Source organism: Balaenoptera ricei, chromosome 16, assembly GCF_028023285.1.
Source record: "Balaenoptera ricei isolate mBalRic1 chromosome 16, mBalRic1.hap2, whole genome shotgun sequence".
NCBI lineage: Eukaryota > Metazoa > Chordata > Mammalia > Artiodactyla > Balaenopteridae > Balaenoptera > Balaenoptera ricei.
The window spans coordinates 61,812,974-61,831,505 of NC_082654.1; the positions used below are offsets into that span (position 1 = coordinate 61,812,974).

General features: G+C 38.5%; 1 protein-coding gene and 1 pseudogene across 1 annotated transcript in view; both read right to left on the minus strand.

The window, feature by feature from the left end:
* Positions 1-2,684: 2,684 nt before the first annotated feature.
* Positions 2,685-3,671, minus strand: LOC132350446 (mirror-image polydactyly gene 1 protein-like; annotated as a pseudogene).
* A 3,968-nt stretch (positions 3,672-7,639) lies between these two features.
* Positions 7,640-18,532, minus strand: part of MCU (mitochondrial calcium uniporter) — a 231,389-nt gene continuing 220,496 nt past the window's right edge. The window contains exons 7-8 of the mRNA XM_059900385.1: positions 10,979-11,095; positions 7,640-9,607 (exon numbers count right to left, since the gene is read on the minus strand). Coding sequence (XP_059756368.1) covers positions 9,530-9,607; positions 10,979-11,095 — 195 coding nt within the window. The 3' untranslated portion in view covers positions 7,640-9,529. The remainder of the gene's footprint in view (positions 9,608-10,978; positions 11,096-18,532) is intronic.

Below are 18,532 nucleotides of genomic sequence, written 5' to 3' on the forward strand. Positions count from 1 at the left end.
AATCTTTTAGCACATTTTCTTACTACACTAAGTAGCATTCAAATTACTGTGGCCCCTTTCCTCTAGGGTTTCGGTTCAGTTAAACAGTAGTGCTTACTAGGGGCCAGGTAACATGCTGGTCACGGGTATTTGACAGTGATTAAGGTAAAAGAGGTTCCCACAAGCAGACTTTACAGTCTAGCAAGGGGTTTCCACTGATTTAACTTGTACTCAGCTACTTTATCACTAATGCTAGTGGGACACAGGCAACTTGATCATTATTAGCTTATTAAGTTGCAATCTGATGGCAGCAATGGATGACTCTGGGACTAAGGAACTGTTTCATTGCAGGGTAGTGCTGCTAAGTGGCAATGGTCTTAACAGAAATAACAAAACCCTGCAATTTCCTGTCCCTGAGAAGCCATCTGACTGCTTCATATGTGTTGCAGAGAAACGGAGGACGTGTGCATGAGATAAACCCAGATTTGCTGCCAGGATTGATTGCCAGAGTCAAGGACTTTTACCAGATAGTCCTTTGGTTCTGTAAACAAGCCTTCCCAGGATGGTAGGATATTTTTCTTATTCCTATTTTTTCCTTTTTAGTTGACCAGCCCTTTCATTTTAATTTTTTACGCTGAAAAATTTCAAATATATACAAAGTAGAAAAAACAATAATGAGTACCCAGCTGCAATAATAGTTAACATTTTGTCAATCATTTATACAGCAGTATGCATTTCCAACAAATGACCTTTTTTTTTTTTTTTTTAAAGGTAACTATTTTGTTTATTGTGCATGATCTGCCATGTTAACTGCTTTATTTTTCTTTTTTTTAAGTTTATTTTTATTTATTTATTGGCTGTGTTGGGTCTTCGTTTCTGTGCGAGGGTTTTCTCCAGTTGCGGCAAGCGGGGGCCACTCCTCATCGCGGTGCGCGGGCCTCTCACTATCGCAGCCCCTCCCATTGCGGAGCACAGGCTCCAGACGCGCAGGCTCAGTAGTTGTGGCTCACGGGCCCAGCTGCTCCGTGGCATGTGGGATCCTCCCAGACCAGGGCTCGAACCCGTGTCCCCTGCATTGGCAGGCAGATTCTCAACCACTGCGCCACCAGGGAAGCCCGGCCTTTCTTTTTTATATAATCATATTGTCATTATTACAACTATGGAAAGTAGCAGTAATTCCTTAGTATCATCTAATAACTCATTCCATATTTAAATTTCCCCAGTTGTTTCAAAAATTTCTTTGTATTGCTAGTTTGAGTCAGGATTCAAACAAGAGCTATAGGGGCTTCCCTGGTGGCACAGTGGTTAAGAATCCACCTGTCAATGCAGGGGACACGGGTTCAATCCCTGGTCCGGGAAGATCCCACATGCCACAGAGCAACTAAGCCCGTGCGCCACAACTACTGCGCTCTAGAGCCCGTGAGCCACAACTACTGGAGCCCGCGCACCAAGAGAAGCCACCGCAATGAGAAGCCACCGCAATGAGAAGCCCGCGCACCACAACGAAGAGTAGACCCCGCTCACCGCAACTAGAGAAAGCCTGCATGCAGCAACAAAGACCCAATGCAGCCAAAAATAAATAAATAAAATAAATAAATTTATAAAAAAGCAAAACAAACAAGAGCTATACATTGCTTGTGGTTGGGTCTCTTAAATTCTTTTAATCTATAACAGTCCCTCCACCTCCCATGATACTTGTTGAAGAAACCCAGTCTTTTGTCCTACAGAATGTCTCACATCCTGGGTTTCACTGACCACTTCGTGTGGTGTCTTTTAGCTTCCCTTCTCTCACATTTATTTTTTATTTTTTAATTTTTTTGATAAGTCATTTTTATTATACATTATAAAAGTAGTGTTCCATAACACATTGGAACAACGTTTTTTTAAACTGGTTTTCACCACAGACAGTTTGAGAAGCACTGATTTGGATGACTTGCTTCTCATCTGTACCACTGTGATTTGACAACAAAGGTTACTTTCCCACATTAAAAAATTTTTTTTCTTGCCAATATTCTAGACAAAAGCAAGAATCACCCATACAGCACTCTAGCCTCACAATTTCTTGACTCATTTATTCCAATAAAATATACCTTCAAACAATAACCCTAGCCATATCTTGTCCTTAGTCCTCTTTAATTCTTAACTCTGAAACTCTGCTCTTGGATCACAAACTTTCATTCTCCTACCTTCTTACTAAAACTGCTCTTTACTGTTCCTACTGGAATAAACACTTTGCCTGGATATGGACTTGCTTCCCTGAATGCAATGCTTGTGCAAAAACAGCCATCCATGGACTTATAGAATGCCTTACATATCACCATGAGATTCCACACAGCATTGTTCTGATCAAGGAACTCACTTCATAGCACATGAAGTGTGGCAATGGGCTCATGCTTATGAACACTGATCTTACAAAGTTCTGCATCATCCTGACACAGCTAGCTTGATAAAACAGTGGAATGGATTTTTGAAGACTTGATTATAGTGCCAGATATGTGGCAATACCTGGTGGGGCTAGGACAAGGTTCTCCATGACAGTGTATATGCTCTAAACCAGAATCCAGTATATGGTACTTTTTCATCTACAGCCAATATTCACGGGTCCAGGAATCAAGGGGTTGAAATGGGAGTGGCTTCATTCATTATCACCCATAGTAATCCAATACTAAGATTTTTGCTTCCCATCTCTGCAAACTGAGATTCTGCTAATCCAGAGGTCTTATTAGTTCCAAAGGGAGAAAAACTTCCACCTGAGACAAAGCAGCATCCCGTTCTTCTATCACTGCATTAATTTCTTCTGCAGTTATTCTCTTTTTACATTCCTTGGTCTTGTAGATTCTATCCACAATTATAGCTCCATTCTTCTGAATAGCTATCCCTGTGTCTGCACTGTTTATTCTGTTCAGTAATTCCTGTAATTTCATGTCATTTTCTTCAGGGATAATATTTTCTAGCAGTTTTAGAGACATTTCCATATGCTTGGCTCGTGCAATTGCTTCATTTCTCTCCTCATTGGCTAACTGCTGTCGAGACATAATAGCTTCATCACGTTCCCTCTGCAAAATACACCTCTTCAACCAGAGGTGCTGTTTTTTCAGCAATTTGAGCTTCTGTTGCTTTTTCTTGGAGTTCCAGTTTAAGCTTTAGTTTTCTCTGTTCTTTATCTTCTTTAGTCAGTTTTTCTTGAAGCTTTTTATTGCTTGCTTTGCGAATGTCCAATTCTTTTAGAAGCAATGCTATTGTCTCCTCTTTAAGTCTGAAGTAACTTGACAAGGAATCATACATTTGTAACGCAAATCATTATTTCTATGTTCCATAATGTTGGATTTTTCTGTGGTGCAGTGAGCTGTCTCATCACCTAGATGAGGACTGATGACTTGAAAATTCCTTGATTTCTGCTCTGGCAGTTCTATGCCCTCATATGTAGCTTCATTAACTAATTCATTGGATTTCTGTTGCATGCTTCCCTTAGAATTCACAGGCAGTTGCTCATCTGGCTGTGTACTTTTATTTCTCCCAGTGGTCTCTTGTTCAAGATAACTATGGGTTATGTCTGGACTAATGCAACACTGTCCTGGTGTTAAAATATACTGGTTGATTATAAAATACAGGCAATGAAGGTTTCTTTCACAGCTGGATGGAAGAACAATAACAACCACCACTTATCTAGGCCCTTTTGACCAGTCGTCCATTTGTACTTCTGTTCTTTGCTCTGGCAAGGTCTCTGGGTTTTGCGCCAAGATTTGAAGCTTTGTATAGCATGGCTCAGCGTGCCTCAAGAAGCACCGCATTCTTTGCCGAAACTTACAAGTGTGAGACCTGAGACGCGCCCCGCACCGCCCCAGGAGCCGACTGCGCACTCGCCCAGAACTTCTCAGGCCCCACGCGCAGGCACCACGTCCACCAACCGACGCTCACTCGGAGCCTCCCTGCCCGCCTGGGGCTCCTCTGCGCGGGGAAGTGCGCTCGCCTGCGAAAATTCCCGCGGGCCACAACGGGAGAGCGAGCCAGCCGCCGGTGGCGCACGGGGCCCACGGGGAGCAGAGGCCTGTCACATTTAATGTTAACTCTTGTTCGTATTTTCCTACTTTTCTAAAGTATGTGCTATTAGAAATTAAAACAAAAATACTCCGGTGACAGTGAACGAATTTAATGCACAGGCAGGAGTGGGGGAAATAGATCAGTTAGGAGATAAATTAACCACTCTTCAGGAGAAATCTGAGCTAGGATAACAATTTGAGAGAGCTACCAGCGTATAAATGGTAACTGAAATTGGGGGAGGGGAATGGATGAGATCATTCATGGAAAATGGGGTCCAAGATGGAACCTTGGAGAAGCCTAATATAAAGATGTGGGCAGAGGAAGAGGATGCTGCGAAATAGGCTGAGAAGTAGTCAGAGATTTACAGAGAAGTAGTCATCACAAGAGCTGAGGGCAGTTTCAAGGCGGAAGGATTGCTCAGTGGATGATGCATTTATAAAACATACATAAATGAATATTTATAAAGCGGGTCATTTTATATTCAGTAGGGCTTGTTAAAATTAACCTATACATTTATCCTAAGGAAATAACCACATAGTGCATTTTGGAAGACAAGGAGTTTGGACTTATTTGGGGAGCAACAAACTAAAGGTTGTTGGCAGTGACAAAAATGAACGACAACCCTTAACAGTTTTGGTGAAACTGAGTTCCAAAATCTAAGAAGTTCCACATTTCTGTGAAATCTTTCCAGACAGATTTTAAAAATTCAACCTATTTGTATTTGTTTTTGTAAGCATCTACTGTGTGCTTACCACTACACCCTTACAAGCAAGATACAATAGTATGTACATGTGACATGATCTCTATCCTTTCCATTTACCATAGTCACCATACTCACCAATCCTCACTCAGTCTGGTTGTTTGATCATAGAATTCGCTGATGAGTTATGACACAGATGCCCTCTCTATGCCTCAGTTTCCTTCTCTTTAAAGCCACAGTTTGATGAGGTCAGTGGTTCGCATCAGAATCACCAGGAGCGCTTGTTGAACACAGATTGCTGGTTCCACTCCTAGTTTGATTCAGTAGGGAGTGGAGAACTTGCATTTCTGGAGAGGTAAGTTGCTGTTCCGGGAACCATACTCTGAGAACCCTTTTACTTTCTCCAGCTCTAAAAGTCTATGATCCCTTAGCAAAACTGCATTACCTATGCTCACTAATGGATTTAACACTCTCCGTTATTCACCAGAGCCTAAGAGGATGTTGTGGAATATGTAGTTATTATTTGCCTTAAAAAAAATTTTTTTTTTTATTGGAATATAGTTGACTTAGAATGTTGTGCTAGTTTCAGGTGTACAGCAAAGTGAATAAGTTATACATATACATAGATCCATTCTTTTTCAGATTCTTTTCCCATGTATGTTATTACAGAATATTGAGTAGAGTTCCCTGTGCTATACAGTAGGTCCTTATTAGTTATCTATTTTATATATAGTAGTGTGTATATATTAATCCCAAGCTCCTAATTTATCACTTCCCCCCTGTTTCCCCTCTGGCAACCAGAAGTTTGATTTCGTGATGTGAGTCTGTTTCTGTTTTGTAAATAAGTTCATATGTATCACTTTTTTATTAGATTCCACATATAAGTGATATCATATGATATTTGTCTTTCTCTGTCTGACTTACTTCACTTAGGATGATAATCTCTAGGTCCATCCATGTTGCTGCAAATGGCATTATTTCATTCTTTTTTATGGCTGAGTAATATTCCACTGTACGTATGTACCACATCTTCTTTACCCATTCCTCTGTCAATGGACATTTACGTTGCTTCCACATCTTTGCTATTGTAAATAATGCTGCAATGAACATTGGGGTGCATGTATCTTTTTGAATTATGGTTTTCTCCAGATATATGCCTAGGAGTAGGATTGCTGGACCATATGGTAGTTCTATATTTAGTTTTTAAGGAACCTCCATACTGTTTTGTTCTCCATAATGGTTGTATCAATTTACATTCCCACCAACAGTGTAGGAGGGTTCCCTTTTCTCCACACCTTCTCCAGCATTTATTGTTTGTAGGTTTTTGGATGATGGCCATTCTGACTGGTGTGAGGTGATACCTCATTGTAGTTTTGATATGCATTTCTCTAATAATTAGTGATGTTGAGCATCTTTTCATGTGCTTTTTGGCCATCTGTATGTCTTCTTTGGAGAAATGCCTATTTAAATCTGCCCATTTTTTGATAGGATTGTTTGTTTTTTTGATACTGAGCTGCATGAGCTGTTCGTATATTTTGGAGATTAATCCCTTGTCAGTTGCTTTGCAAATATTTTCTCCCATTCTGTGGGTTGTCTTTTCATTTTGTTTATAGTTTCCTTTGCTGTGCAAAAGCTTTTAAGCTTAATTAGGTCTCATTTATTTTCGTTACTCTAGGAGGTGGATCAAAAAAGATATTGCTGTGATTTATGTCAGAGAGTGTTCTGCCTGTTTTCCTTTAAGAGCTTTATAGTATCCGGCCTTACGTTTAGGTCTTTAATCCATTTTGAGTTTATTTTTGTGTATGGTGTTAAGAAGTGTTCTAATTTCATTCTTTTACATGTAGCTGTCCAGTCTTCCCAGCACCACTTATTGAAGAGACTCTTTTCTCCATTGTATATTCTTGCCTCCTTTGTCATAGACTAGTTGACCATAGGTGCATGGGTGTAGTTATTATTTGTTGAATGCAAACAACGGCTTAATATTTTCAATCTTATCTTCTTAAACCTTACATATCTTAGGGGTGTTTGTGTTCGGTTGCTGTGAGCTGCCAGGAGGCAGGACCGTAGCTGTGGAGGCTCTTAGTACATCTCACACTGCACTTAATGCAGACATTTAATACATGCTTTTTGAAATGACTTCGATAGTCTAGGTGGCATGTGATATTTTCCCATTTGGTGATCATTATAAATTTGATACAAACTCTTAAAATAATGAGTATTTGATCTTAGTTCATCCTTGAACAAGTTTCTGGAGTCCAGGAGACCACATTGGGCAATCTGGTGATCTGATATAATGGAGATATTTCCTGTTAATCAGGAGATAAGGATATTAGTGTCAGTGCTGTCCTTGGCTCTATCACGGTTGCAGAGGTCACTGAACCTCTAGTGGCTCTGGAAAACTAGGAAAATACTGACCATCTTAAGTTCAGGAAGAATTCATGAAATGCCTTGTAAAAATATAGGCTCCAGGAACAAAACTTAATTTCAAAATGGTATTTTAAAAAAATTTTTAATTAATTAATTAATTAATTAATTTTGGCTGTGTTGGGTCTTCGTTTCTGTGCGAGGGCTTTCTCCAGTTGCGGTGAGCGGGGGCCACTCTTCATCGTGGTGCATGGGCCTCTCACTGTCGTGGCCTCTCCCGTTGTGGAGCACAGGCTCCAGACGCACAGGCTCAGTAGTTGTGGCTCACGGGCCTAGCTGCTCCGCGGCATGTGAGATCTTCCCAGACCGGGGCACGAACCCGTGTCCCTGAATTGGCAGGTGGATTCTTAACCACTGTGCCACCAGGGAAGCCCCCAAAATGGTATTTTTATAAAAATTAATTTTAGAGGTAAAAATCTTTCCACCTTGAATCAGAATAAGCTTGTTTTTGTTTCTGATCTTGGTTGTTTTGCTTTAAAGAATGAGATGCTATAGTTCAAAAATTGAATAAGTATTTATTGTTCCAGAAGGTACATTGCTTTTTATACATATTTCATAAATGATACAGGATTTTACACATGTTCAATATTTTGCTATTTGTTTAAAGGACTTTTCTCCATGTCCTCCCTCCCCTTGCCTCCCACACACCCTGAAAGGATTTGCTCATTGCACTGTGCTGTTTCTTCTTAAAAACCCTGTGTACAAACAGGATAAATGGTTTAAAAATAATTCATACAACTTAACAGAAATAAATGAGGGAAGGGGGTTGAACGACTGGGGGTGGCGGGTGGGGAAGGAAGTGGGAGGAGAGATGAGAAGTGGAGACATGCATCCTTTCATTCCATCATGCCAGTGGAAGGGGTGGTGGCAGAAGCAGCAGCAGCAATCCTGGCTGGCCTTCAACCTCTGCAAGGCACCTGGAGTCTGGGTTTGTCATTTAAAGTGTTTCTCTTCATACACAATGATCCCAAAGGAGGAAGAAAAAGAGAAAGAAACCCCTTGCCACAATGAAGAGGGATGAATCATGTGAAAGAAAAAAGCCAATCAATCAGCTGTGTGGCAAGCCCCATCATCCTTTCCATCCTGCCCCCGCAGTAGTTAAAAACAGGATAGTAGACACAGATTCCTTTGACTCTTCAAGTGTGATGTCATCTGGAAATATGGTAGAAAATATTTTGATAGAGTATAAGATTAACTCCTTTTTCTCTCAATTTAAGATAAGAAAAAATAGGGTGAAGAGGGTAGGCTGAAAGAAGCCATAGAAATGTATTCCTGTACAAAGATAAATTGCACCCTTTGAGATCCACACACTTGATTTACAACTACTGAAGTGGTGGAGGTGGGAGGGCTCACAAACAGTGTGGGAGTGTGTGTCCTTCGAGATTAACAAGGCCTCCAGACAAGGTAGTGACATCTGGGTGGCCGGGAATGCTGTCACACAAACAGATTAACAGCAGTGAAACTATTCTGGTTCTGAAATGGCTACAGAGCCATGATTTTTAGCCAATTTGTAAACCTTACATCTTCCTGATTTGGTAATACAGCTGAACACTCCGCCTCTGGCTTGAGCTGTGGAGGGAGAGGGGAGTATCAATGGGATAGTTAAATAAAGGAGGGAAATCTGTCCTCCTCTTAAAGATTAATTAGTAAAAAACAAAACAAAACAAAAAAACCTCATGCAGTGTTGCCAATTATTTCTAGACAGTGATCCAGAGAACTGGAATATTGAGACATTTAAGAAGGTATGAAGGGATAATCCAAAGTGTCAATTATCAGTCATAAGTTGCTTCCAATTATCATATGGATAAAATTAGTGTACCAACAGGTGTGGGTGGTCAGAAATGGGACACAAACGGGAGAGATTCCTGGTAACTTTGCAGAGACTGGGTCCAATCTAAAATAAATGCTAATGACATGGGCTCAGACTCTGTTTGCCACCCACATATCTCGAGGGTTTGCTTTTCTGGTATATTTATTTACTGCTATGTCAAAAATAAGAAAAGTTAAATTAAAAAAAAATTTAGAGCTGAGTGGGGTGCTGGTGTGTTACTATTTTGCTGACCCTGAAAAGAAGATGCAAGAAACAACACCCCTAGCATCATTTTCTCTCAACTATAATAATAATGCATTATTTTCATCCAGAAACTGAGATTCTTGATTAAGACAGTATTCACTAAGCCCTTTGAGCTTATATTCCACAAAGCCTGATGGTCAGATTTTAACATTCCTTTCTTCCCTAAGATCCTTTTGTTTTTGTTTTTTAATTAAAGGTAAAAACCCTCTACCCCGACATGGCTCCCAGCTTCCACCTGCAATGCTTTAATTAAAAAGGCCATAGTTATAAACAGGTGTTCTTTCTGCTGGGATTCAGAGGCTCTCCGCAGATCAATCTTCCTCACCAATCTGTCGGAGGGGCAGATGTACTTGTAGTGGGTCTCTCAGTCTCTTAAGGTCCATTTCTGCCTAAAATAGAAACAAAAGGTGAGAAAACTGGCTAGTCAAGCTTTCAATGATATTACTGTCTCCTGAGAAGAGGAAATTGTCTTCCCTCCATCACTATGAGTCAGAGAAATCATCTCAATCACTCTCAAAGTAAGAGTGCCTCAGAGGCAAAGAATGTTAAAAGCACAGGACAACAAAGCGGACAGAAACAGAAGTCTGTCCTGGCAGTTTCAGCTATCAACAGAGCCTCCAGAAAAGACTGTGCAATCAACAGGGCAGGACTCAGGGGCTCAAGAATGTGGGAGCATCTGATGCACCTTGATGGCATTTCTCCAGAGAGAAGCCCTTTTACAAACTTTTTGCCTGGAGCCAGAATTCAAATTTATGCTCCTCAAGACTTTAGTTATTTGTCTAGTAGTTGTTTAAGTTTTTCACTAATCAGTAATTTTTAAAACAGGGATGTGCAGTCAACTGCAGCACTTTCAAAACTCACATGTGCTTGGGCCTCACCCCTGAGGAGTTGGATTAATAGGTTTAGGGCGGGGCTGAAGCACCTGTATTTTTAACAGCTCCAGAGATGATTCTGACGCATTCCCTTCAGTTGAGAACCACCACACAGAGCAACAGAAGGTAAGAATTCACTTAGGCCAAGGCAGGGAGATGAAATAAGCCTATTCAAAGCACAACCCCGTCACCAAAAAGGGACAGAGAAGGCGGAGAAGGTCCAGAGAAGAGTAATTAAACATTAAAGAGAATGGAAGGGCTTCCAGAGGTTTTTAAAAAATCTCTAAAGTCATGAAAGACTGCAGAGAAAAGGAATGAGGATTTCTTCACCAAAATCAAAGATATCAGAGTGAGAGGGAGGCACGATCAGAAATGTGAAAGAGGTAGCTGTTATGAAAAATAAGATATCAGTCTTTTAAAAAAGCATTTCTGGCTCAATAATCTCTGACCTGCACCTAGCAAACATTTCTAGTAGTCTCTCTCTGACCTGGATTTTATTTTGGCTCCATTGCTACCACACATCTTAGGTGAGAGATCTTTGGGTCAATTGCAGAAAGATTAAAAAAAGAGAGAAAAGTAAAAACAGACCTCTCTAAAGAAACAAAATGAAAAATATAAAAATAGGTTTAAAAATTTCAATATGCTAGTTATAAAAGGATAGATAGGACCCATTATCTTTTCACCTGCTTGTGTTATGAAACTTCCTGGAGTGGTGACCATGCTAAAATAGTCATTTTTATCAATTGAGGAATAATTTACATAGGAAGAAGAGGATTGGATCATTCTTTCAGAGTTTACCCATCTAAGTACTTGATTGTAGATGATGATGATGATAATAATGCCATACAAGATGGGGCTGGGATTTATTTTAATTTTTGTAAAACTTACCTGAGCAATTGCATCTTTGAGTTGATTGTATTTCTCTAGGTCAAAACGTGACTTTTTGGCTCCTTTATGGAAAAATAACAAGTATTGTCTGTCTCTGGCTTCTGGATAAACATATTCCTACAAAAATAAAGAAGAAATTAAATTATACTCCTTAGCACACTATCTTCACAAAATAAGCATTTACTATTGATTAGATTCAGTACACATGAGCACATATAAAGATATACTACTGACATGTGCTGTATTACATATTTATTTCTTAAACATTTTTTATTGCAAAACACACACAGAAGAGTACACACACAAAAAATGTACGTCATAAAGAATCATCATCATGTAATAAATGTTAATCATCACCAGAGAAAATAGAATACCACCAGTAACTCACAAGCCCCCTTCCTGCCCCTTTCCAATTACTAACCCCTCCTTCCCCACCAAAGTAATCACTACCTTGACTTTTATGGTAACTGTTTTCCTGCTCTCTTTACAGCTTTCTTACTTAAGCATGCATTCCCCTGAGCTCTACAGCTGAGTTTTACCTGTTTATTGAATTTTATAAAAATGGAGTCAGATAGTATGCATTGTGTATGGCTACTTTCACTCAATATCGTGTTTGTGATATTCATCTTTTGCATGTACCTGTAGTCTGTTCATTTCCATTGATATGTTATATTCTATTGTGTGGCTACATCACAATTTATCTGTTGTACTACTGATAGATTTTTGGGTTGTTTCTAGGTTTTAGCTGTTGTAAATAATGCTGTCAAGATCATCTCTGGACTTATCTTCTGTTGGGTATAAACCTATGAATGGAAATTCTGGACCACAGGGTATGCTTGTGTTCAAATTTAAGGAGTAACATCAAAACGGTTGTACCAGTTATACTCCCATAAGCAGGACATGAGTTGCCATCACTTCACCTCCTTGCCAATACTTAGTATTGTCAGTTAAAAAACGAGTTAGGCAGAAATACTACCTCAGATTCTGTTCCCTTATAGGTTATTTCAAAATATTGAGTATAGTTCCCTGTGCTATACTATAGGTCCTTGTTGGTTATCTATTTTATATAGTTTGTATATGTTAATCCCAAACTCCTAATTTATATTATTTATTTTACTACCTCATATTTTAAAAACAACTTTACTTGAGAAACCATAAAATTTACCCATTTAAAGTATAATAGTCAATGCTTTTTAGCATAGTCACAGAATTGTACAACCATTACTACAATAATTTTTAGAATATTTTCATCATCCCCCAAAGAAACCCCATACCCTTTAACATCACTTCCTATTTCCCTCTGTACTTCCAGTTCTAAGTTAACTACTAGCCTATTTTCTGTCTCTATAGATTTGCCTCTTCTGGATATTTCATAAGTGGAATTATAAAAAAGCCTGTTGTGTCTGGCTTCTTTCAAGGCTCATCTATTTGTAGCATGTATCAGTACATTATTTCTTTTTATTGACAAATAATATTCCATTAAATGGATATGCTACATCAGGGGTCCCCAATCTCCCGGCTGCGGACCGGTAGCGGTCCGCGGCCTGTTAGGAACTGGGCCGCACAGCAGGATGTGAGCAGTGGGCGAGCCAGCGAAGCTTCATCTGCCGCTCCCCATCACTCGCATTACCACCTGAACCATCCCCCGCCATCTCCTCCCCCGGGGAAAAATCGTCTTCCACGAAACTGGTCCCTGGTGCCAAAAAGGTTGGGGACCACTGTGCTACATTTTATTTATCTATTTGTTAACTGACAGACATTTGGGTTTTTTCCACTTTTTGGCTATTATGAATAATCTTGCTATGAACATTTGTGTACACATTTTTGTGTGGACACGTTTTTATTTCTCTTGAAAAGATATAGCATTTTCCTGATCACTCATGAGGCTGAGGCCTTTTCATATCCTCTTTTATATTATTGGCCATTTGCATATCCTCTTTTAGAAGTGCCTGTACAAACCTCTTGCCATTTTTTTCCTACTGGATTGTGTGTCTTTTTCTTACTGATTTGTAGGATTTGTTAATATATTATGGATATGGATCCTTTGTTGGATATACATACTGGAAACATCTCCTCCCAGCCCACTCTCCCTCTTCATGGTGCTCTTTAATAAATAGATATCCTTAATGTTAATATAGCCTAATTTATCATTCCTATTCTTTATGGTTAGCACTTTTCATTCTGTGTAAAAAGTCGTTCCCTCTTCCACAGTAACTAACATATTCTTCTATATTATTATCTGCCAGGAGCTTCATCGTGTTACCTTTTATATTTAGATCAACAATCTGTGTGGAATTAATTTTTGTTTATAGTGTAAGGATGGGGTCATTTCTTTTTTCTATATGGATATTCAATTGTCCTAGCACCATTTATCAAAAAACTCTTTCCCTGCAGTGCCAGTTTTTTAAAATCAAAAGTTCATTTATACTAGGTCTATTTCTACTTCTCTCTTTTATTCCACTGGACTATTTGTCCATCCCTGTGTCACTGTCTTACACTGCAGTACTGTAACTAAAGCTGCAGTCTTCATATCTGATAGAGTAAATCCTCTTACCTAGTTTTTCTTCAAGTGTTTATTGCTTTTCTTAGTCCTCTGTATTTCCATATACATTTTAGAATCAGTTTATTAAAATCTCTTCCCCCAACTCCAAATCTGTTGGGATTCTGACTGGGACTGCACTGAATCTAATAGATCAATGTGGATAAAACCGACATTTTTGCACTATTTACTTTTCTAGTCCATGAACATGCTATATCATTATATTTATTAACTCTCCTATAATTTTATGTTTCTCTACATAGAGGTCTTGTACATCTTTTGCATGATTTATTTATTTATTTGGTTATTTATTTATTTTTTAAACTTTATTGGAGTGTAATTGCTTTACAACAGTGTGTTAGTTTCTGCTTTATAACAAAGTGAATCAGCTAAACATAAACATATATCCCCATATCTCCTCCCTCTTACGCCTCCCTCCCACCCTCCCTATTCCTCCCCTCTAGGTGGACACAAAGCACTGAGCTGATCTCCCTGTGCTATGTGGCTGCTTCCCACTAGCTATTTTACATTTGGTAGTGTACATATGTCCATGACACTCTCTCACTTCGTCCCAGCTTCCCCTTCCCCGTGTCCTCAAGTCCATTCTCTACGTCTGCGTCTTTATTCCTGTCCTGCCACTAAGTTCTTCAGAACCATTTTTTTTTTGGATTCCATATATATGTGTTATCATACAGCATTTTTCTCTTTCTGACTTACTTCACTCTGTATGACAGTCTCTAGGTCCATCCACCTCACTATAAATAACTCAGTTTTGTTTCTTTTTATGGCTGAGTAATAGTCCATTGTATATATGTGCCACATCTTTTTTATCCATTCATCTGTTGATGGACACTTAGGTTGCTTCCATGTCCTGGCTATTGTAAATAGAGATGCAATGAACATTGTGGTACATGACTCTTTTTGAATTGTGGTTTTCTCAGGGTATATGCCCAGTAGTGGGATTGCTGGGTCATATGGTAGTTGTATTTTCAGTTCTTTAAGGAGCCTCCATACTGTTCTCCATAGTGGCTGTATCAATTTACATTCCCACCAGCATTTATTGTTTGTAGATTTTTTGATGATGGCCATTCTGACTGGTGTGAGGTGATACCTCATTGTAGTTTTCATTTGCATTTCTCTAATGATTAGCGATGTTGAGCATCCTTTCATGTGTTTGTTGGCAATCTGTATATCTTCTTTGGAGAAATGTCTATTTAGGTCTTCTGCCCATTTTTGGATTGGGTTGTTTGTTTTTTTTGATATTGAGCTGCATGAGCTGCTTGTATATTTTGGAGATTAATCCTTTGTCAGTTGCTTCGTTTGCAAATATTTTCTCCCATTCTGAGGGTTGTCTTTTCATCTTGTTAATGGTTTCCTTTGCTGTGCAAAAGCTTTTAAGTTTCATTAGGTCCCATTTGTTTATTTTTGTTTTTATTTCCATTTCTCTAAGAGGGGGGTCAAAAAGGATCTAGCTGTGATGTATGTCATAGAGTGTTCTGCCTATATTTTCCTCTAAGAGTTTTATAGTGTCTGGCCTTACATTTAGGTCTTTAATCCATTTTGAGTTTATTTTTGTGTATGGTGTTAGGGAGTGTTCTAATTTCATTCTTTTACATGTAGCTGTCCAGTTTTCCCAGCACCACTTATTGAAGAGGCTGTCTTCTCTCCATTGTATATTCTTCCCTCCTTTATCAAAGATAAGGTGACCATATGTGTGTGGGTTTATCTCTGGGCTCTCTATCCTGTTCCATTGATCTATATTTCTGTTTTTGTGCCAGTACCATACTGTCTTGATTACTGTAGCTTTGTAGTATAGTCTGAAGTCAGGGAGCCTGATTGCTCCAGCTCTGTTTTTCTTTCTCAAGATTGCTTTGGCTATTCGGGGTCTTTTGTGTTTCCATACAAATTGTGAAATTTTTTGTTCTAGTTCTGTGAAAAATGCCATTGGTAGTTGGATAGGGATTGCATTGGATGTGTAGATTGCTTTGGGTAGTATAGTCATTTTCACAATGTTGATTCTTCCAATTCAAGAACATGGTATATCTCTCCATCTGTTTGTATCATCTTTAATTTCTTTCATCAGTGTCTTATAGTTTTCTGCATATAGGTCTTTTGCCTCCTTAGGTAGGTTATTCCTAGGTATTTTATTCTTTTTGTTGCAATGGTAATGGGAGTGTTTCCTTAATTTTTCTTTCAGATTTTTCATCATTCGTGTATAGGAATGCAAGAGATTTCTGTGCATTAATTTTATATCCTGCTACTTTACCAAATTCATTGATTAGCTCTAGTAGTTTTCTGGTAGCATCTGTAGGATTCTCTATGTATAGTATCATGTCATCTGCAAACAGTGACAGCTTTACTTCTTTTCCAATTTGTATTCCTTTTATTTCTTTTTCTTCTCTGATTGCTGTGGCTAAAACGTCCAAAACTACGTTGAATAATAGTGGTGAGAGTGGGCAACCTTGTCTTGTTCCTGATCTTAGTGGAAATGGTTTCAGTTTTTCACCATTGAGAACGATGTTGACTGTGGGTTTGTCATATATGGCCTTTATTATGTTGACATAAGTTCCCTCTATGCCTACGTTCTGGAGAGTTTTTATCATAAATGGGTGTTGAATTTTGTCGAAAGCTTCTTCTGCATCTATTGAGATGATCATATGGTTTTTCTCCTTCAGTTTGTTAATATGGTTTATCACACTGATTGATTTGCATATATTGAAGAATCCTTGCATTCCTGGGATAAACCCACTGGGTCATGGTGTATGATCCTTTTAATGTGCTGTTGGATTCTGTTTGCTAGTATTTTCTTGAGGATTTTTGCATCTATGTTCATCAATGATATTGGTCTGTAGTTTTCATTTTTTGTGTACGTTTGTCTGGTTTTGCTATGAGGGTGATGGTGGCTTTGTAGAGGGAGTTTGGGAGTGTTCCTCCCTCTGCTGTATTTTGGAAGAGTTTGAGAAGGATAGGTGTTAGCTCTTTAAATGTTTGATAGAATTCGCCTGTGAAGCCATCTGGTCCTGGGCTTTTGTTTGTTGGAAGATTTTTAATCACAATTTCAGTTTCAGTGCTTGTGATTGGTCTGTTTATATTTTCTATTTTTCCTGGTTCAGTCTCAGAAGGTTGTGCATTTCTAAGAATTTGTCCATTTCTTCCAGGTTGTCCATTTTATTGGCATATAGTTGCTTGTAGTAATCTCTCATGATTCTTTGTATTTCTGCAGTGTCAGTTGTTACTTCTCATTTTTCATTTCTAATTCTATTGATTTGAGTCTTCTCCCTTTTTCTCTTGATGAGTCTGGCTAATGGTTTATCAATTTTGTTTATTTTCTCAAAGAACCAGCTTTTAGTTTTATTGATGTTAGCTACTGTTTCCTTCATTTCTTTTTCATTTATTTCTGATCTGATCTTTATGGTTTCTTTCCTTCTGCTAACTTTGGGGTCTTTTTGTTCTTCTTTCTCTAATTGCTTTAGGTGTAAGGTTAGGTTGTTTATTTGAGATGTTTCTTGTTTCTTGAGGTAAGATTGCATTGCCATAAACTTCCCTCTTAGAACTGCTTTAGCTGCATCCCATAGGTTTTGGGTCATCGTGTTTTCATTGTCATTTGTTTCTAGGTATTTTAAAATTTCCTCTTTGATTTCTTTAGTGATCTCTTAGTTATTTAGTAGTGTACTGTTTAGCCTCCATGTGTTTGTATTTTTCACAGATTTTTTCCTGTTATTGATATCTAGTCTCATAGCATTTTAGTTGGAAAAAATACTGATATGTTTTCAATTTTCTTAAATTTACGAAGGCTTGATTTGTGACCAAAGGTATGATCTATCCTGGAGAATGTTCCATGAGCACTTGAGAAGAAAGTATATTCTGTTGTTTTTGGATGGAATGTCCTATAAAGATCAATTAAGTCCATCTTGTTTAATGTATCATTTAAAGCTTGTGTTTATTTATTTTCATTTTGGATGATCTGTCCATTGGTGAAAGTGCGGTGTTAAAGTCCCCTACTATGATTGTGTTACTGTTGATTTCCCCTTTTATGGCTGTTAGCATTCGCCTTATGTAGAGGTGCTCCTATGCTGGGTGCATAAATATTTATAATTGTTATATCTTTTTTTTGGATTGATCCCTTGATCATTATGTAGTGCCCTTCTTTGTCCCTGTAATAGTCTTTATTTTAGTCTATTTTGTCTGATATGAGAATTGCTACTTCAGCTTTCTTCTGATTTCCATTTGCATGGAATATCTTTTTCCATCCCCTCACTTTCAGTCTGTATGTGTCCCTAGGTCTGAAGTGGATCTCTTGTAGACAGCATATATATGGGTATTGTTTTTATATCCATTCAGCCAGTCTATGTCTTTTGGTTGTAGCATTTAATCCATTTACATTTAAGGTAGTTATCGATACATGTGTTCATATTACTATTTTCTTAATAGTTTTGGGTTTGTTATTGTAGGTCTTTTCCTTCTCTTGTGTTTCCTGCCTAGAGAAGTTCCTTTAGCATTTGTTGTAAAGCTGGTTTGGTGGTGCTGAATTTGCTTAGCTTTTGCTTGTGTGTAAAGGTTTTAACTTCTCTGTCGAATCTGAATGACATCCTTGCTGGGTAGAGTAATCTTGGTTGTAGGTTTTTCCCTTTCATCACTTTAAATATGTCCTCTCACTCCCTTCTGGCTTGCAGAGTTTCTGCTGAAAGATCAGCTGTTTACCTTATGGGGATTCCCTTGTATGTTATTTGTTGTTTTTCCCTTGCTGCGTTTAATATTTTTTCTTTGTATTTAATTTTTGATAGTTTGATTAATATGTGTTTTGGCATGTTTCTCCTTGGATTTATCCTGTATGGGACTCTCTGTGCTTCCTGGACTTGATTGCCTATTTCCTTTCCCATATTAGGGAAGTTTTCAACTATAATCTCTTCAAATATTTTCTCAGTCCCTTTTTTTTTTCTCTTCTTCTTCTGGGACCCCTTTAGTTCGAATGTTGGTGTGTTTAATGTTGTCTCAGAGGTCTCTGAGACTGTCCT